The sequence below is a fragment of the Ursus americanus genome, chromosome 4 (genome assembly GCF_024610735.1).
Source record: "Ursus americanus isolate L20-20 chromosome 4, mUrsAme1.1.p, whole genome shotgun sequence".
NCBI lineage: Eukaryota > Metazoa > Chordata > Mammalia > Carnivora > Ursidae > Ursus > Ursus americanus.
In genome coordinates, this window is record NC_142130.1 from 93,433,178 (window position 1) to 93,456,098 (window position 22,921).

Here is a 22,921-nt window from a genome sequence, read left to right on the forward strand (position 1 = left end):
CCCAGTTTTTCCTTTATGAACCGAGAAGTTTACCCTTCTGCCACCAAGCGCGAATGAGTACAGGTGAAAACGGGCTTCTGTGGATTGACATGTTCATGAATAGAGTGAGGATTGAGGAAAAGTCTTCTGCTCTCAAAAGGAAAGCCCTTCAGATTTTACCCTCAGTCTGTGAAACTCACTTCAAAGATGTGCCTGTGCTTTCTCCAAGACCTGTTAGAGGTCTCCCAGGACAGGTTAGGAACTACTGTACTAAAAGTAACCCCCCAAGAATGCATCAGTCCCTTTTTGTCAATCACGTGACTTCTATAATTTTCCAGTGAAATTCTACTTCTGAAGGTAACACGTTTTGTTCAATTAAGTCCCCCGGCATTGCAAAAATGGCATTTTCACGGACTAAGTTCATCATCATGGACTGCTGGGCAGCACAGCCTCGCCCGCCTGGCGGGGCTCTGTGCGGTCACTGGCACAAGCAGCAGGGATCATGAGAAAGCGCGCAGCCTACGGTGTTTCTACTTCGAAGGGAATTTTCTCAGGAATGTTTAAAACTACCAACAAATGTCTCTGCAAAGCAACCCTAGATCGGTGTTAAGCAAATACCAGAATGTGAATTAATATGCTACAAGACAAACGCGCTTATAAATATACAACAAAATTATGGTGAAATCTGACCTATGCAAGATGAAGACCAGCGTCGCTCAACTACATCCATTTGCATGTTGAAACCGCCTTTAAAGTCAATAACCAGTTCATTCCCAACAACCTATCCGGTTGATAGTATAGATAAAATCCTAGCACAGCTAAACACTTCTGTGGGACAAAAAGACTTAAGTGGCAGCAACTAATTCCTTTTTGAGGTACTAATGCAACTTACGAGTCCAGTAAATACAAACTCATTTTAATGAAGGCTTATCTGTAATCCAAAATAAGGGAAAACAGTTAAGATTCTACAAAAGAAACTCTAAGTAGGCTTTTTAAAGTACTTGAAGAAAATCTGCACTTCAACTATGTGTGTGTGTGGGGGGGGTTAACCGAGTCAATTCTCTGTACAGCCACTCCAACCTGCTGAGGCTGCAGCTCCTTACACCTAAAAAGGGAATGTCACAGAATAAAGATAAAAGCCCTCTGAGGAAGACAGAAGAGTGACAGCGTGGGAGATTAAAATAATAATAATAATAATGCATACATGAAAGTCAGTGTTAATTTTATTACTGAGAACTTGGTAAATTATAAAGTGCTTTATTCTCCTTGAGAAAACTACAAACAGTTTGTAGAAATATATACAGGATCATTCAGGGTTAGAGAGAAATCCAATTTATATGTTAGGGCACAAGCTTAAAACTCCTGGAGGATACTGCTCTAATACATTTGTGCGGCATCGCTTAATACTAACAAGTCACTACCGGACTCGGGGAAGTCCTCCTGTCCCAGATGGTCTTGGTCGGTCACGTGTTTTGGAGCAGTCAATGAGAGCTTGAGGCATTGCTCCTTTCCTATAAATGATTCCCTATTTGGATATGGCAAAAACCTCATTCATAGAGTAAAAATTAACATCGGTAGTTGTACCCCATCACAGTTCACCTAGATGACCACTTTGTGTCCCTGTGTGTTCTAAGATGGTCTGTGGTGAACAGAAGAAACTTGGATGTAGACATTAGTTCTGATTCAAAGCAATTATCTCTAGTTTCTCTATTTTAAGGACTAATCATATTCTAATTATGATACTTAATACAAAACTTTCCCTAGATCCAAAATAAACTTCACGTCATTGCTCTAGAAGCATGAACATTTTTAATCTCATCAGCATTTTAATTGTGGAGTATTAAAAACAAATCGGAGAATGGAAAAAGATGAAAGCGTGTCTGAATCAAAATGAAAATGTACGAGCCTATTTCACATACTTTTGAAGTACTTATATTATTGGTTGCTGTGGCTGGTGGGGGAAACCTTTTAATTGCAAATCACAGCAACTTCTCTCCAACAAGGCTTTTATCAGAGCTAGACTGAGATGTCGTCTTGTCTGCCCTTCACTGAGAAGCAATGAAATGCTCAAAACTCAGGAAGCAAACAGCATTTATCACTGATATTCATCCCTCCTAAAGCGCAAGTTTCCAAAAAGATCCCATACGCCGGAAAGTCTGTGTACGTGTTTTAACTCCCCAGGCTGAACACTTTTCTATTTTCTGGGGAGTTAACACTGAGAAGTCAGCTTCTACGGTATGGCCACATCGGGTCTGGAGATTGTCAGAAATAACTCCACAATCAAGAGCTGTTCTTCGCTAGCGTGGTCACTTTTGTGGTGGAGCAGATGAACCCCAGTCTTCCACACACGCAGTGATGGCACCACAGAACTTCGTCTGGCTTTGACAGCTCTTGCAGCCCATCACTCTCCGGCTCGCTCTCATCCCCAGAAAACAGTTCACTGCTTAACAGTCACGATTCTCAAAGACTTGTGATGGCTACTGCAGTTTTTTTCTAAAAATCTGATAAAAGCTCTATAAAGTATGAATTCAGGGATCCTGTATCTGTTTAACGAACTTTTAAATTTAAATTTGTGTTAACATACAGTGTAATACTGGTTTCTGGGTTTGATGAGCTTCTTGAGAGAGATCTCAGAGCATTTTTAAACTGTTGGGCAGGATAAGGTAACCGAAATCAACCCTGGTTTTCAATCTACTTTATTACTTCCCCAGCGAAAAGCAGCACGGCACAGACAATCCAAGGACAACCCCCTTCAGCCCCCTCCGCCCATACAACAGGCTGTGGCCCTGCATTCTGCCTGCATGAGAAAGAAATCACAAATGGACAGGTTTGAGAGAGAAAATAGAGCTGTTTAAGACAAGAGTAAGGGTGAGTTGCAAGGGAAATCAACTGCCTACTGCAGACCTTATAGAATTAATCAGCTAGAAGGCTTGAAGTAGTTTTTAAAAAAAATGTTAGGATAACAACATTACACTTATTATACTCTACTATCTTAGTTCGTAATTGCTTTAAAAAGTAAGTAAAACTGGTTCCTAGATGACAACTGAGAGTTGTGAAATGTGGTAACAAGTTAATTTAGAAAAGTTTGAGAGATCTTGTGTGGGAGTGGAAAAACAAAGATTTGGCTTTTTGTCCGGCTCCAGTGAAACGGTTAGAATTTCACAGGTGAACTGAATGTGTGCATACGGTCCGAGGACTAAGTCTGGATCAACACCTAGAAAACTACCTTCAATATATTAAAACCGGAAGATTGTTTTAACATTTAACCACTCATCAACAAAGGTAGTAACTTCTAAATAATACTCCTGTGGGCCAGGCTGGCGGCTGTAGTCCATGCAAACTGTAACTGGTCGCCTCGTTTCAGTTAGGTCAGTCAGAATGCCTCTTTAGGAGTCCAAATTCCCAATAAAGGTTTTAATAAATGACAAAACTTACCTTAAAAACTAAAGCATGACCAGAAAATATGCTCAAACACTGATAATTCAGTGAAACGATCAGTCGTGACAAATACATACATATCCTATGGTTACTTACATGCTGCCAAAGACAGGGCCTGCAGAAACCGTAAGACCACGATGTTGGAACTGTCCCCATCCGACCTCCCTACATCAGATCCATACAAGTAACACTTAAGGAGACACCAAGTAGAAGTCTTGATATTTTTCCACCAAATTCACAATGTATTAAGGAACCAGCCTGGCAGATTATTAGTGACTAGTAAAAATCTTTCCACTCTGAGAATCCCCACGTACTCTTCGGCAACATCTATAATTTAAGAAAATAGCTACAAAAACCTTAATTAAAAAGTGAGAAACGACAACACAGCCCTCACCATTATAGTCTTTACACTTTAATCCTCTCCATTAACTCACAACTTTTGAGCTACCAAGTGATATTAGCACTAATCTAGTTGGACTAGATTTTTCCACAATGTTCCATTTTCTCCCTAGCGTTGACAATCTTTCTTGGTTTGGTCTTTGTTCCCAAATACTAGAATCAGAGACAGTCTTTAAACAGTGACGTTGCAAATTTCTTACGGTTTCTGCTTTATTACATCGTGTTACCCACAGCAGAAGCTGAGAGACGGTCTTCCGTAATAACGGAGAGCTCTCCCGCAGGGAGGGTCCTGTCGCACTACATAACACCAGGAAAGGCTCAACTACAATTTCCACACAATCTAAGACACTGGAGTGTTCGCGGACAACTCCGAGATGCTGAATAAAGGCAATATGCTGACTTGACATGGATGAAAATGATGGAGCTGTTCTAGCCATTTAAAAGTTACTCAAAAAAATCCAATACAACTGAGTAGAAAGGAAAACCAAAAATATCTTAAGCACCTTGAACAATGTTCTTGCATTCTGATACAAAAACCTCTCATTTTTTCAGGTGGCACAAATTCAATGTGCACTGACGAGAGATTGAAGTCCTTTCAGTGTAGTTTTTAAAATGATACACTGAAATTAATAAATTGTGTTCTGGTTATTCTAAAGAAAAAAAGGCTAGAAGAGGGGCAGGGAATGTAGTATGAACCCAAGGCTGTTCTAAGAATTGTTACCTAAGATGTCAGCAACCAATGGAGTGTGAAGATTTAGTGACAAGTCTTATTCTTATTTTTGGACAGTAATACCTTCAAGATGGCATTGTTATTGGCTTGCTTCATACCTCCTTTTTCATTTGCAATTCTAGGTTTTGAAGTGCCTTTTCCCCAGACATAAGTTCTTTCCCCCCATTTTCGTATTATAAAATTAATTTGCTTTTTTAGGTGCAACTCTCTACTATTTAGAAGAAATTTTGGTGTTGTAACTGCTTTACAAATAATAACTAAATTGAGAAAAGATTTAATCAGAGATTTTTCCCCTAAAATAAAAAAGGGAGAACGACCACCCTAAAAATTATCTGAAAATGGGATACTTTCCCTTTTATTCAGAAGTTACTACACATTGTTGGTATATCCTTTTAAAGTCTGATATGAAAAAAAAAAAGTTTTTAAACCTCACCTATTTCTCAAATGTTTGACATCTTTTTTTCTTAATAGTCTTTCAAAGGAATCAAAACTCAAATCTAAATACCTCAGCCCTTTTTTTCAACCCTGAATGAATAAAATCATAGGACTCTGGACATACACAACCACAGCAGTTTGTTGTTGTTGTTCATATACACCGTTAAGTGACTTCAAGTGCAATGAAAAGCTACAGCACTTACTTCCGGATCAGTTCACATTCAATCTGCAAGCTTTTGTCCTTTTTCACAAGAAAATACAAACTGATCCCAAACACATTAAAGTACATCCGTGCATTAAATCCCTGCGCATTTCGCATAAAGAGAAGTAGAAAAAAAAGTCAAACATGTTCTAGTGCTCAATGTAAACATTTTGAACTATTAATTATTTATTAATTTTCCTTAAAGTACTTAGGAGTGTGTGTCACATATTCAAAGTTAACCTTAGGAATAGCACCATGACCAAAAAAACCCATAAAAATGATTCTCACTATAATCCCTTAGTTCTACTTCAGAACTTGAGAAGCTAACATTGTCAACCATGCCTTCAAAGTCATGAGGCCAAATTCTTATGTTTTTTTTTTTTCCAGGTGAAACCAAAATACTGCTTTCTTAAACACAAAGGTCTAACAATTTTGGACAAAAAAAAAAAATTAGTAATTGGATGACCAGCCAATCTGTGACCAGTTAATTCAGTCCAAAAGATAAGAATAGTTCTACCGATGAAGCCTAAATGATCAAAGTCTCATTTTACCAAAAGAATTTATGTATTTATGAACGTATTCTATATTTGTATTTATGGATTTTTTTGGTACCTTTTTGCAGACGATGGTAAACATGGAGTTATAACCCTGAGAATAGATATAAAACAGAGAAGCTTTAGAAGAGTTTAAATAAATTAATGGATAGGACATCTACCACCATTGCTTAAAACTAGGGAAGTAAAGAACATTCCATTAATGTTTTCAGGTCAATAGTCAAGGACAATTCTCCTGAATCACTCTCTCTACCACATACTTAACACAGACTTTGATAAAGAAGAGCATCTTAGTTTTGACGTGGTGACAGCTCTCTAAACAACCAAAGGAGGGGTAAGTCCGTCCCACCTATCTCAGTTGGTAATGTCCAAAAACACCCTTCCCCTTGCATCAGAGTGCAAAGTACCTTCTACCATGTCGAATGGAACAGATAACTGAAAAGTAACAACACTTAAGAACATTCTCTAACACTGACACCAGAGTCTGATGCTTTTCCATACCTGCCACCTTCAGGATACACAGGAGAAAAGGGTTAATTTTGTCTGGAACCAAACGCAGGGCCAATAAATAACAAAGGTGGGAGTACTGTAACATACTCCTTTGCTACAAATATGTAAACCATTTGAATCAAGTCCATCTTCAGGCACAAACAAGCTAGGAATGGCCACCTACACTGTATGGAGTAGCACAACCTATCAAGCAAGAATATTTGGCTCGAAAATAAGTACTTATTTGATGTATTTGATGATGTGATAGAAGTTTCACTTTAAATGGATTCCAAAATTATTTTCCCACAACACATGACAGTTTCTTAGATTTAAACTAGAGATCACTAGTAAAGATACACTTAGTTGCCCCATCAAAGAATGCCTGGGATTGCGCATGGCAGCAGTGAGCTAAAACAAAGAGATGGAGAATGACATTTAACTATTTTCCTATATAGATGAGATTTGCGATTGCACTCTTAACAAAACTCAACTCTACAACCTCAATGGAAATGGGGGGGAAACTACATATACTTTAAATACTCTCTTGGCCCCGTACAACCTATGAAAGAACACACTTTTCCTAAATCTAAGGCACACAAACTCCTCTATTTCACAGAGTAAGACTATGGAAGACCAAGATTTTTGGTTAAATCCCTTACACAGAAACCAGGAGACCTTGGAAAAGACAAATTATATAGCATTCTGTTAGTGCACAATTTAAAAGAAAATGCTAGGACTACGGTCGGGGCCTTAGAGGTTTAAAATATACAATCAAAACATTTTAAAAAATAATTTACCAGCACTTTATAAATTCAAGTTTATAAAATAAAACTGATGATATTTTCCTTAAAAATAAAGAAAAAGAAAGAAAAGACCAACAGCATTTGGAAAGAAACCATTTCAATGAAAATGACCAAATCTGGTATAATGCATCTGCTCAAGTAGCCAGGGAAAGAAAACAAAACAAAACAAAAAAGTGGTAGGTACCTCGCCTACTAATCATGGTTACACCTCCCATGATTGTAATGTCAGAATGCACATAATATTTATGAAGAATCTGTAAACATAGGTCACGTGAAATTGTTCGACTACAACAGGACAGGGGTTAGAAACTACCACCTCTTGACGCGTTCAGAAAGTAACTGCGTGACACTTGCTACCATGAAAGTAATGCTTATCGGTTTTGATAACCAGGATGTCTAGTGTTGAACACATTTCAAATTCTTGCTATCTGTAGTTAAATACTGTCAAAGTAGATCTGCCCCCAAAATGAAGCATATTTTGGCACCTGTGCTGAGCGCTGCTACAAAGGCAAGCAAGTGCAAATAAAAATAACAGTCATGATTTAGTCACATTCATAACTTTTCATAGAAAAATATAAATATATTCCCTGAATTGTAGGACAAAAAATAATTTCAACAGCCAACTTTCACCATAAATTCCAGTCCATTTCCTCTTTCAATGAACTGGCTTTCTCTCAAGGTCATAAGGTGCAATCATCAAAATCTAACACATTTTCTAAGCTTCTGTCATCATCCCCATCATGGTATCTCACGGTCCTTCTGCCCTGATTTCTCGTTTTTATTTTCGAACGTCGAAGACCTCTCTTCGATTTTGCATAGTCCAAGTCCTCCCAGTCGTTATCGTCCACACTCAGCCTAGGCCGTTTGCTCTGTCTCTGCCGCCTCGAGCCTCTTGCTGCGGCGGCTGCACAAGCTTTACCTTTTCTTGCCGCTTTCGCCTTTCCTCTCGTTTTCCTCTTTTTGGTTTTCGCATCGTCGGCACAGTCCCCGTCTGATTCCGTCGCAGACGCCAAGTCTGAGTCGGATCTGGGGCCGGCGTCGGGCCCGCGCTTGGAAGCGCCTCCCGCTGCGGCCGCCCGCCCGCTCCGGGGCTGGGGCTGGGGCTGGGGCTGGGGCTGCAGCCGCCGCCGCCTCCCCTCCGCCTCGGCCGCGCCCCGCGCCTCCCGCAGCACTTTGGTCTTGCTGAACGGGGCCTTGCCGTAGGTCCGGAGCCTCCGGCCGTTCCACCGGCGCAGCCCGTAGTTGAGGTCCTCCTCGAAGGTGCTCTCCGCGGCGGCCTTCTGCGCCGGAGCCGACTCGGGCGAGCACTGGCTGCCCCGCTCACCCCCCGGAGTCTGGCTTTTTGACTCTTCGTCTGAAGACGCCACCGAGGAACGCCTCGCGCTCGGAGCTGCAGCGGCTGCTCTGCGGCTCCGGGTGTGCCTGCCCCTGGGCTCGGGGCTCGGCGTGCGCTCGGAGGCCGAGTCTCCGCTCACACGCGGCGCGACACTCCGCGCGCGGCCTTCCCGGCCGGCGGCGGGCGGCCTCCCCTCGCAAGCACTCGGCGCGGCTCCGGCACCGGCGCCGCCCCCCTCGGCCTCCCGCGCCGCCGTCCCCGCCGTCCCCGCCGTCCCCGCCGTCCCCGCCGCGGCGCACGCGGAAAGCGGGGGCTTCCTCCTCCCGCCGCTGCTCCGGCCGCACGCGCGGTCCAAGCCGGCGTCCTCCGCGTCGCTCGCGAGCTTCGTGTTCCGGGCAGCCGGGGCTGCACGCCGGCGGGGAGTCCTCAGGGGACCCGTCTTGCCTTTGGAGGGCTTCTTCACCACCTTCGAGTTGCTGTCTGAGTCACTGGAACAGACCCTTTTCCTGGAAACTTTTCTGCTTTGTCCGTGGTCTTGTGATGTAGAATCTAAAAATTAAAAATTCAGAGTATTCCTTTAATCTGTAAGAGTATGTGTAAAGGAATTAAATGCCGAACATTTTAAACGGGAAGTCCGGGATTCTTACGGACTTGGAAGGAGGATGGCAGCGAATGTTCGGGATCTTGGAGCACTGACCTTTCTTTGGGCAGCCTCAACACAGCACATTCCCAGCCTTGCTGTTCGCATTCACAATACAGCTGACACACACAGTTCCGTGAATACAGACTAACTTCTCTTTACCAATGCACCAAGGTATGCAAACTAACCACTGATTCTCAGCCTCCCTGAAACTTTTTTTCAGCTCACAAGCTCCGATCACACCAACACCTTTAATCTTAGCTCTAACTGCCTCACGCTCTTCAGTATTTTTCATCAGCCCCCACCTACCAAGAGTACAGCCTTAAATCAGCAAGTGATTTTCACCCCTCTGTGCCCCAGGGTTATTACGAGTAAAGTGAACAATAATACTACTACCTAGCTCATAAAAGATCTGAAGACTGAACTAGTTAATATAGGTAAAGCATGGAGAACAATTTCCTGATCCATAGAACAGCTCAGTGGCCACTCTGTTGGCTAGCTGCTGCTGTTATTCTGACTTACACATCCCTTTCAAGCAAACAGTCCTACCCTTTTCTCTCCTCTTCTGAAACTGGCTAACACCACAGCTTGTAAATGTGTTTGTCTCCGCTTTTCTGAAACCCACAGCCAATACAAGAAGTGAAATCTTACTAGAAATAGCTGTTACGGCCTGTTATGTGAATAAAACTAAACATATATGACAACCAGTTATGCATGCACACAGAACATCAGGGATGCACAGCAAAGACGGAGAATGCATGGGGTGGACAGAAAACCACTGGCGAAGAGAAGTTTCATGGGGAAAAACGATGTATGCTATAAGGACAGAGAACAGAGAAAACATGCCAGTGAGCCAAGGTTACATGTTTTGAATTACCTTTCAAAAAATTGTTTGGTTTTTCTTTTGTGTTGTCATCATCTGAATCCAAATCAGTCTCAGATACATGATCTGAGGAACGCTGGGACCCGGCAGTCGGTTCACACTTCGAACCCCCTCTAATCAGGTTTGTTTCGATTATGTGACAGCTGCCATCTTCTCGATCTTGCTCTTCAGATTCAGACTCCTCCGACTCACTGAAGATCTTTGCTTTTTTAAGGAAAGTAAGATTCTTACGAGCTGTGTTGTATTTCCTACCGGCATACTTCCTTGGTTCCGAATCTGCTTCCTCCTCTTCCTCTGAGCTGCTGTCTGCCTTAAGTTTCTGCCCAGATGTAGAGGGACCAGCAGTTCTGTTATGTACATTATCTGAATCATGACTTTTAGAGTCTTCGTCAGAAGACTCTATTTTAAGAAATTTTGTTTTAGAAGTTGCTGGAGCCTGCGACTTATAACCATTGGCGTGCCAATTTTTGCGGGCTACTCGCAAATCACTTTCGGACTCTGAATCCCCATTTTCAGACTCATTCGTGGTATTCTGGGCAGCATGAGAACTGGACAGTGGTGATGGCTGATTTCGATCTTTTAGCTCCTCTTCTTCAATTTCGGACTTTAAGCTCTGATCATCTTCAGAATTATGTAATAACTTTTTTCTAGCCACAGCAGAAGCATTACGGTGAGGCAGCTTACGGCCAGAGCAGACACTTTCAGAGCTCGAGTTCTCCTCTACGTCACTCATGAGCTTTATCTTATTGGCAGCCACGGCAGCACACTTTCGTAGCACTTTCCGGTTATTTCCAGCCCTGGCTTTTAGACTTTCACTGGTCTCCACTGAATTGTTATCAGAGTCACTTAAATAGACTCTCTTTCGTGTGGCTTTTCTGCCACATCCATTCTCTAAAGAAACTGGACCTAGAAATAAAGTAGCACTGAGATTAGAAAAGTCTTCCTTATTTCAACATTTTTTAATGAATTTATTATTTTAGAACTGATGTTCCCTACCTTTTAATGCCAAAACAGATTTCCCTTCTAAATCCAAAAAGCCCTAAGGATGGGGGCACCTGAGTGTCTCAGGTTAAGTGTCTGATTCTTGATTTCAGCTCAAGTCATGATCTCAGGGTTGTGAGTTCGAGCCCTGCCTGGTGCTCAATGTGGAACCTGCTTAAGATTCTCTCTCTCCCTCTCCCCACCCCTGCTCCTGCATTCTCTCTCTCAGGGGTGGGGCGGGAAGGAGCCCTAAGGATGAAACAGAAGAGAAAGCCCAGAAGAAACCCATGGCTACATCATCAATTACTTTATAAAAGAGACAAGAATATATAATGGAGAAAGAACAGTCTCTTCAACAAACAGCGCTGGGAAAACTGGACGGCCAACAGGCAAAAGGATAAAACAAGATTACTATCTTACACATACACAAAAATTAACACAAAATGGATTAGAGACTTGAATGTAAGACCTGAAACCATAAACCTCCTGGAAGAAAACACAGGGGGTAAGCTCCTTAACACTGATCTTGTTGATGATTTTTGGATCTGACACCAAAAGCAAAGGCAATAAAACCAAAAATAAACAAGTGGGACTACATCGAACTAAAAGCTTCTGCACAGCAAAAGAAATCACCAACAAAATAAAAAGGCAACCTACTGACACGTGCAAACCATGTATGTGATAAGGGGTTAACTGTTCAAAGTATTTAAAGAACTCATACAGCTCATTAGCAAAAAAAAATCTGATTAAAAAATGCAGAGGATGTGAGTAGACATTTTTCAAAATATGGCATACAAATAATGGGCAACAAGTGAAAAGATGCTCAACATCACCAATAAGGGAAACGCAAATCAAAACCACAGTGAGATGTCATCTCACACCTGACAGAATGGCTATCATCAAAAAGACAAGAAACAGGGTTGGCGAGGATGTAGAGAAAATGGAACCCTCATGCACTGCTGGTGGGAATGCAAATTGTTACAGCCACTGTGGAAAACAGTATGGAGGCTCCTCAGAAAGTTAAAATTAGTACTACCCTACGATCCAGCAATTCACTGCTAGGTATTTATCCAGAGAAAACTAAGCACTAATTTAAATAGATATTTGCACCCCAATTTCACTGCAGCATCATTTACAAAAGCCAAGATACGTAAACAACCAAGGCATTCATTGATGGATGAATGGAAAAGATGACGTGGTATAGCTATACAATGGAATATTATTCAGTCATAAAGAAGAATGGAATCTTGCCATTTGTGACAACATGGATGGACCCTGAAGGTGTTATGCTAAGCGAAATAAGTCAACAGAGAAAGACAAATACTGTATCATTTCACTTATACGTGGAACCTAACAAACAAAATAACCAAACACTCCAAAAAACCACTGATCAGAGAACAGATTGGTGGGGGGAGGGGAGGTGAAGGAGACCAAAAGGTACAACCTTCCAGTTTAAGTCACAGGGATGTAATGTACAGCATGATGACTATACTTAATACTCTTGCATATCTGAAAGCTGCTAAGAGTAAATCCTGAAAGTCCTCATCACAAGAAAGAAAAACTTTATGTACAGTAACTAACGGTAACTGCACTTATTGTGATCATTCTGCAGTGTATACAAATATCAAATCATTATGCTGTACGCCTGAAATATAATGTTGTATGTCAATTATATCTCAATTTTTAAAAAATCTAAAAAGGAGGGATGCCTGGGTGCCTCAGTCAGTTTATGCATGTGCCTTCGGCTCAGATCGTGATCCCAGATCCCAGATCCCAGGGTCCTGGGATCAAGTCCCGCATCTAGCTCCTTGGTCCGTGAGGAGACTGCTTCTCCCCCTGCTTGTGCTCTTTCTCGATAATAAATTATTTTTATTTATTTATTTATTTATTTTTAAGATTTTATTTATTAATTTGACAGAGAGAAACAGCTAGTGAGAGAGGGAACACAAGCAGGGGGAGTGGGAGAGGAAGAAGCAGGCTTCCAGAGGAGGAGCCTGATGTGGGGCTCGATCCCAGAATGCTGGGATCACGCCCTGAGCCGAAGGCAGACACCTAACGACTGCACCACCCAGACGCCCCTCTTGATAATAAATTTTAAAAAATCTTAAAAAAAATCTAAAAAGGACATTTAACCGTATGTAGCAGACACATTAAAAAAATAAGCCATTCCACACTTAGCTTATGGATTCCCTGGGTATATCCGTGCAAAATACCAACCATGAGTCTCTTACCAGTTTTCCTTTGAGCAGCTCTGGTTCTGGTCATCCTGAGATTACTGCTTCTGGCCAGCCCACTACGTAAGGAAGATTCACGAGGTCTTGAACTCTCTTTGCTTTCCTCTGAACTATTAGAAGCCGATGATGAAGAGGTACCTAAGGAATCTTCCATCTCACTTTCTAAGAAAAACAAGGCATCAACAGTTCATCACACATATTCTATCTTTACACACAAGCAGTTGTTTCGTAACAACAGACTAAAAGCAGATTCTCAAAATACTTAGAAGAGATTATATTTTTAAAAACTGTTTTAAAGAACAACTCAAAAAATTTTGGCATTAGAAAGTACATAATCGGGGCTCCTGGGTGGCACAGCGGTTAAGCGTCTGCCTTCGGGTCAGGGCGTGATCTCGGCGTTCTGGGATTGAGCCCCACGTCAGTCTCCTCCGCTGTGAGCCTGCTTCTTCCTCTCCCACTCCCCCTGCTTGTGTTCCCTCTCTCGCTGGCTGTCTCTATCTCTTTCAAATAAATAAATAAAATCTTTAAAAAAAAAAAAAAAAAAAAGGAAAGTACATAATCAGCATTCCAAATCAAGTCTGTTCTCTCATTTCTGAAAGGAACATATTAATCCTGGGTTGGATTCAGAAAATACAGTTTATATATTTCATAAAGTTCCATTTAAAAATGTTAATTAGGGGTGCCTGGGTGGCACAGCGGTTAAGCGCCTGCCTTCGGCTCAGGGCGTGATCGCGGCGTTATGCGATCGAGCCCCACATCAGGCTCCTCCGCTGTGAGCCTGCTTCTTCCTCTCCCACTCCCCCTGCGTGTGTTCCCTCTCTCGCTGGCTGTCTCTATCTCTGTCAAATAAATAAATAAAATCTTTAAAAAAAAAAACTGTTTAAAAAAAATGTTAATTAGCCCCCATCCACTTCTGTCCTATGAGACTAGTATTTGCTGTAGGAAAGACAACCACTGTTAAGCCCCACGTCAGTGGACACACTTTCAGGCCTTTTGCTAGTAAGCCCTGTACAGTGGTACCGCACACAAGAGGTCATTTTCACATGTTCCACCAGAAAGGGGGAGGGGAGGGATAGAAAAAACAAGATAAATAATTTAAACAGTACAGGTCACTTCTCCCTACTACCTCACTAATGAGTGCATGCTCCAGTTTGAACACGGCACAGAAAAGCTTCCCGTTCTTTCGTCCACTCCATCCTTACATACCTACCACAGAATGAAAGTTTTATCAAAGTGAGTGGGAGCATGTTGCTAAAAGGTAAAATTTTGCTCCACAAATACAACCCCAACTCCGCGTTAAAGAAAGTGGCTGCATTAGAAGGGCACCAGTCACCAAGTTGTGTTTCTTCCTCTGAAACTGCTCTGCCACTTGCCATTTTGACTGCTCATATTCTATTCCATTCTACTCCCCACCATGTTGACTCAGTTTCCAGATTCTTCCCCTTCCCTGCATTTTACTGCCAAAGTGATTGATCATCCCGAAACAGAATTAATCATGTGATTTCCCTACTCACCAAGGGACCCAATTAAGTAATCCAAACTCTTCTGCAAGGCTTGCCACTCTAATATGTGGCTGCATTCTACCTCTTTGGTCCTATTATTTTAAATTATAGTAATTTTTACACTATCATCACAAGTCACCAAAATCACTCAGAGCAACAGGGAAGTATACACCCACCACAGCCTCATTCCCACAATGCTAACAAAGGGTTAGGATCAGCTGTGGTTATACTACCAAACAGCCAAGAACATCAACAGCTTAGAATTTACTATGCCATCCAGTTTTAAGCTCACATGATGACTATGCCGTTTATTTTTTTAAAGAAAAACAAAAGCATCAAATTTTGCATACAAAGTGTGATATTTATATCCCATTATTTAAAATGTAGAAGATTCAAGTTTGCATAGAATGTGGCTGCACCATTTGCAAAGACCAGCACTTATCAAACATACAGTTATAACTGCTGCATATTTGTTACTTTTGACTCTATCATAGAATTGTAAATTCCTCAACTGTTAGGCCAGTCTTATTTATTCTCTCCTCTGAACCCAAAGTAACCGGCAGTGCTACACACAGGAATGCTGGCAGTTAAATAACAATGCTCCTGTCTCACCAGATAACGTAGAGCCGTTGTGTAGAGTGACAGGCCTACTTCTCATTCTTTCTGACGATCCCGCTGAATCCGCTGAATCCGAGGAGTCACCAGACGTCACCCCTGAAGAGACACTAGCACTTGTCTTGTGGCTTGCAGAGTAAGCGGCCCTACTGGAGGTAGACTGGGTAAGAGAACCTACCAATTCAGGAATTACTTTTGTCTGAGACTTTAACCGCTTCTGCTTGACATTTCTGGTTAAAGACAGGAACAAAGGAAACAAAATTTAATTAAACAGAGAATGCCTGAGTAAAAGTATACTATTACTTAACCTGAGAATAATTTTATGATCGAAACATTAAAATATTCATTAACATCTTATTCTCACATGGATTACTACTAATATTTTATTCTAAACTGGCGTAAGTAGCAGAGTTACAGAGAATCAGACTGAATACCGTAAGTTCTTAGGATTAAATGCTAAGAGGAGCCAAGGTTTTTGTAACACGGGCATTCATTCATATTATAAAACTGAGTCTCAGACACAATTTTCTCTCTGGTCTATTCATACGTTCCTAAAGACTCTAAAATTAAGAGGAGAAAGCAACAAAACCTAAACAGTAAGAACAGAGGCAAAAAAAAAAAAAAAAGAGAGATCAGAACAAGGTAGTTTTTTCTAGGACCAATCTGTTTACTTCTAAGTACCAACCAGTTCACCGTGTTGGGTCCCTGAGCCATGGATTATGAAGAAAAAGGAGAAGTTTAGGACAAGACAGTCTTTGATTTCAAATTAACAGATCTGGGTAATATTCATGTTGAATAATCCTATTTTCATTTAAAATGACAAGATAATGGAGGTTTTAAGAGTATCTAATCTAAGCTCAAAGACAACCACAAGGTTCTTTAAAGCAGATGTTTTATCACCAAGAAATTTCAAGCTTCTTATGTCAAAGTATTAATTTCCATTACTATCAACTGGAGGACAGACCAATAAATACAAAAATAAATAATTACATGCTCATATTCATCATAAACTTCATTTTAAACAGAAAACAAAGTGGTAAATGTAAGATTGTTCCCCTTTTATCCTATGTCTTTCTGAACGGTTGGACTCTTCAATTTTTCAAAAGAGAGTTTTTTTAAATAATTAAATGAAAAAATTAAACTCATACGGTAACAGAAAAACCCAAACTGAGATTCATTTTATAAAATAAATGACCCGTACTCTCCAAAACTGTCAATTAAGAAGACAAAGGCTGAAAATAAAATTCCTGATTAAAACTAAAGAGAGGCACCTGGCCGGCTCAGTTGGTAGAGCCTGTGACTTTTGATCTCAGGGTTGTGAATTCAAACCCCACACTGGGCGTAGAGATTACTTAAAAAAAAAAAAAAAAAAAAAAAAATTTGAAAATAGGATTGTGTGATGATTAAATGAGTTAACATTATTTATTTATTTTTTTTTTTTTTAAAGATTTTATTTATTCGACAGAGATAGAGACAGCCAGCGAGAGAGGGAACACAAGCAGGGGGAGTGGGAGAGGAAGAAGCAGGCTCATAGCGGAAGAGTCTAATGTGGGGCTCGATCCCAGAACACCGGGATCACGCCCTGAGCCGAAGGCAGGCGCTTAACCGCTGTGCCACCCAGGCGCCCCGAGTTAACATTTTTTTAAACAACAAATTACAGAGACAGTAACTACATGCAATGCAAGATTCTCCTTTGGGTTTAGATTAGAAAAAAAAAATTTGCCTTAAGGACATTATTGGGTCGATGGTAGAAATACAATAAGGTGTGGTTAGAACCTTATTTTTTAGGGGCGCCTGGGTGGCACAGCGGTTAAGCGTCTGCCTTCGGCTCAGGGCGTGATCCCGGTGTTCTGGGATCGAGCCCCACATTAGACTCTTCCGCTATGAGCCTGCTTCTTCCTCTCCCACTCCCCCTGCTTGTGTTCCCTCTCTCGCTGGCTGTCTCTATCTCTGTTGAATAAATAAATAAAATCTTTAAAAAAAAAAAAAGAACCTTATTTTTTAGCAAATTCACACTAAGTATTTAAGGGTAAAGGATTAGGATGTCAGAAATATCTTTTTGAATATTTAGAAGAAAAACACGTAACAAAAAGATAAGGCAGTGATAAAGCAAATGTGACATACTATGAAAAACTGGTGAGTCCAGGTAAGGAGTATAAAGGAGTTCTTTCAATTATTCTTCAGCTTTTCTGTAATTGTGAAATTATTTCAAAATTAAAAGTTGAAAAAGAAAAAAAAAAAAAAGCAGGGAGGACTCACATAGTACTTCGTAATGTATGTCCCTGAATTACAGGCTGTAAAGCAGCTGAACAGGACAAACTCATTTACCTGAGGAACACGTGTTTACCCATTTCAGGGCAGCTCTGTTATTCTAAACAAGGGGGCAAGGATGCAAGGAAGACTTTGGCAAATCCTCTCACCCAAAAAGCAAAGATAAAACTGGCAAAATCATCCAAAAAAGTCATTTTACAACTCTGGAAAGTAATCATAGGCCCTTAACAAATTAAAAAGCGTTTATTCAAGAAAACCTTCTGAATCTAAGAAAAAACTTGACTGGAGTTTTTGGCATTTTAACTTCGGGCTCCTCCCAGTCACGCACACCCCAATTCTGTGGCACAGCCTTGAGGACCAGGAGAAAGAGGCAGAGGGAGCTGGCCGATTTGGGAGCTTCAGACAATGCATGCTCTGCCCGCGGACACCAAACTCACTGCTGGCAATGCAGCCAGGCCAATCACACAACTGCCTAAGCTCTGCCACCGGTTAGAGCCAACAGAAGTTCGGGCAAAAATCTAAAGGAGATCTAGGGAATTAGAGTCACAGGAATCTTTGAAAAGCTCCAATGTCTTCCTGGGGATGTAGAAGGTTCCACATACATACTCAAGAAAGACTGGGGAGAGCCCTGTTATCTAGTTGTCCTTGGCTGACCTTGAGACTCATGCCTGAAAAAATGTAAGCAGAAGGTGAAGTCTGCCCCACTCCACACAAAGACCTTCTTCAGAAAAGGGTGGAAGGCTTATTACTTAAAGTGTTTAAGCACAAAATTTCTGACCACTGAGCTATGCTAAGTCAGGGAAAACATCCAGGAAGACAGTCCCCAAAATTTTCTTTTAATTTTTAAAAAGCAGATTTCAGTGGCTTTAACACTGCAGGAAAAACAGACTACAGAACTGGTTTAGGCAACTCACTAAACAAGACCAGCAACAAGCACCATCACTGAGAGAGAAGGACCAGAATCCAGAGTTTCTACAGTATGTTAACAAACAGCAACAAGAAAATCTGAAGAGATGGTATTTCCAGAACGGCAACGTTATTTTACTAAGTATGTCCTGCTTCCAACAAAACAAGACATACCAAGAGCCAAGGAAGTTTGCCCAGATACAGGTAAAAATGAAGGCAACAGAAAGTCTCTGAAAGGACTCAGATGTTGAACTAAAGACATTTGAATCAACTACTATAAACACATTTGAAAACCAAATGAAATAATGTTTACAGAATAAAAGGAAGCACGATGACAGAGAATATAGATGAAGACATAGAAATCACAAAAAACAAACAGATTCTGGAGCTGAAAAGCGCAATAACCGAAACAGACATTGAGAAGACGGCTCAGCAGCAGATGGGAGCTGGTGCCAGAATCCGTGACCTCGGTAGGTCAGTACGATCCCATCTGAACAGGAAGAGCAGGAAAAACAAAGAAAGCCTCAGAGGCCTGTGGGAGACCATCCATCATATCCACACATGTACATATGTGCATAATGTTTCATCAATATTTCTGTTACACAAATGCTCAACAGTCATATAAAGTACCCACTTTACTCTCTGCACTAAAAAAAAGCTTATTAAAAATAGTATTTTAATCCTAAGATTTTTAAATCTGTAGTCTTCATTAAATGCTTTAAATACCTAATTACAAATTGTACAGTAGCTCTATATGCAGTGCTTTCAAGCCATAAAAAAAACATCATTCTGAATATACCGTACTCCTAATCATTTTAGAATAAAATTAAAGAAGTATCACAACCTGAAATTTGTCTAATTGCATACAAAGCCTGCAATAACCAATTCACCTGATACTTTTGTTAGCCTGATTGACACGGTTACAATTTTGCCGTCTCTTGAACCTCTGGCTTCTTCGAAGTTTTTCACTGAATTTTTGACCAATTTTAAAATCAGAGGAGATTTTCTTCATTTTTTCTTCAAATAAGGCAGACAATCTCAAGGTCATACTGTAAATCTGCAAGGATATAAAAGCAAAACTAGAACTACAACATACCTTTAAAAATACTTTCACCAAAAAAAATGTGTAACACAGGCGACTTGCAATCTGTTCTATCACTATTATAGTCAACAGCTTTTCCTTATTTTACCCACTGCCCCCCTTCCTTCAGTGAAACAGCATCAAACATATACCTCTCAGATGAAAAGAAAGTCGTTTTAAATCAAGCAATTCTCTGGAATCTAGGACTGATGTCTACATGTCAAGCGTTCTCATTTGGCTTTTCCCATTTTCATATTCACATGTACAAATTCAAAAAATGTCCCCTTCTCCCAAAGTTAGATGTGAAGTTGGTGGGTTTAAGGATTAGTATTTAGGCAGCAAAAGAGCAGTGTCTCCTTGGGAATGAGGAAACAAAGGCACTTTCACCCTGGTCTCCAACTTGCAATTTGACTGCCTCTGAAGCTACCTAGATCTAAATATGAATTACAGACCAAATGCTATCTTCCTCCAGGAGAAGAAAATAGACCCTAGGCCTTTAACAGATAGGAAAGACTGTGTCTTAACAGGTTTTACCATTAAATAGTATCAAATTTTCCAAAGAATTCAGCAGTGTGATGTTAAGTGCTACTGTAAATAACTTTGGTACAGCTATGTATTTACAAGAAGTACTCTCAACTCATTCACAATCACTCTTGGAAAATAAGTGAAAAAGTCTAATGTTCAAAAGCTACGTATCAATCACTGATGCACTGGGCAGAAGGGTGGAGAGACTAACACTAGAGAATCTTTAAAAAAAGTGTGTGGGATACATGAATTTCCTGCAAGCTTTATAAATATATACACACATACATATGCACAATATATGTGAAATTCAAAATCTTTGAACTGATCTTTGAATCTCTGAAATGATCTTTGACAATTATTTCCACTATTTTGTATATACCTTAAATTTATTCTTTTCCTTCAAATCTGAATTCTAGTGTAAGTCACCAGTTTTAATGAGTGATTTTTTCCCTCATCATATTAAGTTTGAAACCCCCGCTTCTCTTAAGAATCATCACTTTCATATTATCTGTCTTCTCATTAGGTTTTACATAAAATTCAGTAGTACATTTGAATTGAACATAAACATTTAACAAAAACGGGTACTAAAATTATTAGCGCCTCAAAATGAAAAGAGGGCATGTATGAAAAAACTCAGCGTTACCATCATACGCAGTGGTGAAAGACAGAAAATTAAGTGAAATTAAGACAAAATGGTTAATTAGCAATGATAGTCACTGATCATGGACAAGGTGCTACAATATTAAGCAAGTGCTTTACTTGAAGATCTTCTCGAATCGTGGTTTTTTTTTAATTACCCAACACACACTGGCTACAAGGGTTTGTGATATTTGTGAAAATTAGCTGAGAGTGTATGTACCCTTTTGTACATTTATTATGCTTCAACAAATTTTGAAAACTTATCCAATGTGTAACATTTTAATAATACTTGAGGGATGTCCTCTCTACTAGTGTTCTTAAAAAATCAGGTGGCTCGTGTGCTTCCTCTTTGCATCCCAAATACTAGTATGGCATCAGGAGTCCCACCCACACTTCAGATCTTCCTTCACTCACTTGTAATATTCTTCCACCCTCTCTCAGTAAATTTCTAATCCACTTTTCAAGAGTCCTACACGAATGAAAACACAGGTTTTTCTCATTCTACGTATCACATTCACCGGCAGTCTCATTCCCATCAATTCCCATTTGTTTATGCAACTTCAGGAAAGGTAAACATGAACTGCTGTAAGGGGCCAACCGCAGACACTCGGGCAGCGGTAGAGCGCTGTTCTTACCAGTGGTCCCTCTCCTCACTTATCTGTAAAGTTCCAACAATTACCAGCCAAGGGGAAAATGACCATCAACATAGATTACACACTTTTTTCTCTGATAACCACTTTTAAAATTACCTTTGATCTTTTGTTTGGCGTATATGCTTTTGCATTGCTAAATATCAACCGGATGTCTTTGCAAAATTCCAAAGGGCTGTCATAATTTCCTGCTTCTAAAGTTTCCCTTACTGTTCCAAAATCCATTGGAGTATCTATAATATCTCGATAGTCCTAGGTTTTAAAAACAATAATTAGTTCAAAGATTTGATTCCTACTTTTAGAAATGCAAGTGCATCAGAGCTCTAAAATATTCAAAATGAGGGAGGAGAAAAAGGTTAGAAGATCTTAAGAATCATCCATAATTTTTAAAGAGACCCAGACATTAAGAAATATACCAAAATGATATACTTGGTAGGATGTGGAATGGTTTTTATTTCCTTCTTTACACTCTTATATAATTTCCAAGCTTCCTACAGTAAATCTGTGCTTTATAATCTTTCTTATTTTTAAAGGTCATTTTCTATTCCCATACTGGAGGAATGAATACAGATGCTTTTATCCAATTTATAGTTTTCCTGGGGCTGGCCCTACTAACATAATAACCATGTAGGATCCTCCTATTACGAAGTAGCAGTGATTAACTAAGTCTCAGCCCAAGTTACAAGGGTGTCTATAGATTCAAGAAAAACTGCGTAATACAACTCTTCCACTCAGTGTTAAGAAACAAAGTTAACATGAAGCTAAGACATCTTACTCATTAAAGTCTACTTTAAATACCTCCACCCCAATCTCTACACAAAACAGGAAAGGCCCAAACATTCAAACAGTGACAACTTACTGGATATTCAACCAAATCAACAGGTTGTCTAAATGGTTCAGAATCTTCACACTGAAAAATTAAGTTCACTAGTTCCTTACACTGTTTCTTCCAGTTATTTTCAACATAGCTGGTCGCTTTGATGCTCCTTTTTTTCCAATCACGGACCTAAAGACACATTTACAGTATTAAAAGTTTTTTCAGTCTTGGAAATTTATAACACCGTGGTAGGGCATAGTATGGTGGTAGAAACGCAAGTGAGTTGTTGTCTTCTGTACCGTAACAATGTGGCTACTCTGATTTTCTACCTACTTGGAAAAAACTCACTTTTCTGTAAAAACCCAACAAGCATCACATCCATTACTCTGAAAATACTGTTCATCCCATCACTTATCTCCCAAGTACAGAGAATATTTTCACAGAATATGAGGTATCACCTGGGATAACCTGGTAGGCTAAATAATGGCCCCAGAGATACCTACACCCTAATCCAAGAACTCGTAACTGTCACTTTCCATGGCAGACTTGACTAAAGACACGGACCCTGACATGGGAAGACTGTCCTGGATTATCAGGATGGGCCCAATGTAATTGTAAAGGTCCTTTTAAGAGTGAGGCGGAAGAGGCGCGCGTGGGTGGCACAGTCGGTTAAGCGCCCAACTCTTGGTTTAGGCTCAGGTCATGATCTCAGTTGTGAGACTGAGCCCTGCGCTGGACTTCACACTCAGCACGGAGTCTGCTTGGGATTCTCTCCCCCTCTCTGCCCCTCCCTCTTGTGTGTGTGCTCTCTC

General features: G+C 40.4%; 1 protein-coding gene across 2 annotated transcripts in view; it reads right to left on the reverse strand.

Moving 5' to 3' along the window:
• Nucleotides 1–1,184: 1,184 nt before the first annotated feature.
• Nucleotides 1,185–22,921, reverse strand: part of BRWD1 (bromodomain and WD repeat domain containing 1) — a 111,507-nt gene continuing 89,770 nt past the window's right edge. For both annotated transcript variants that reach the window (XM_045813545.2, XM_045813544.2), the window contains exons 35-41: nucleotides 22,152–22,298; nucleotides 21,392–21,544; nucleotides 19,288–19,454; nucleotides 15,218–15,450; nucleotides 13,101–13,265; nucleotides 9,883–10,794; nucleotides 1,185–8,914 (exon numbers count right to left, since the gene is read on the reverse strand). In XM_045813545.2, coding sequence (XP_045669501.2) covers nucleotides 7,710–8,914; nucleotides 9,883–10,794; nucleotides 13,101–13,265; nucleotides 15,218–15,450; nucleotides 19,288–19,454; nucleotides 21,392–21,544; nucleotides 22,152–22,298 — 2,982 coding nt within the window. In that variant the 3' untranslated portion in view covers nucleotides 1,185–7,709. The remainder of the gene's footprint in view (nucleotides 8,915–9,882; nucleotides 10,795–13,100; nucleotides 13,266–15,217; nucleotides 15,451–19,287; nucleotides 19,455–21,391; nucleotides 21,545–22,151; nucleotides 22,299–22,921) is intronic.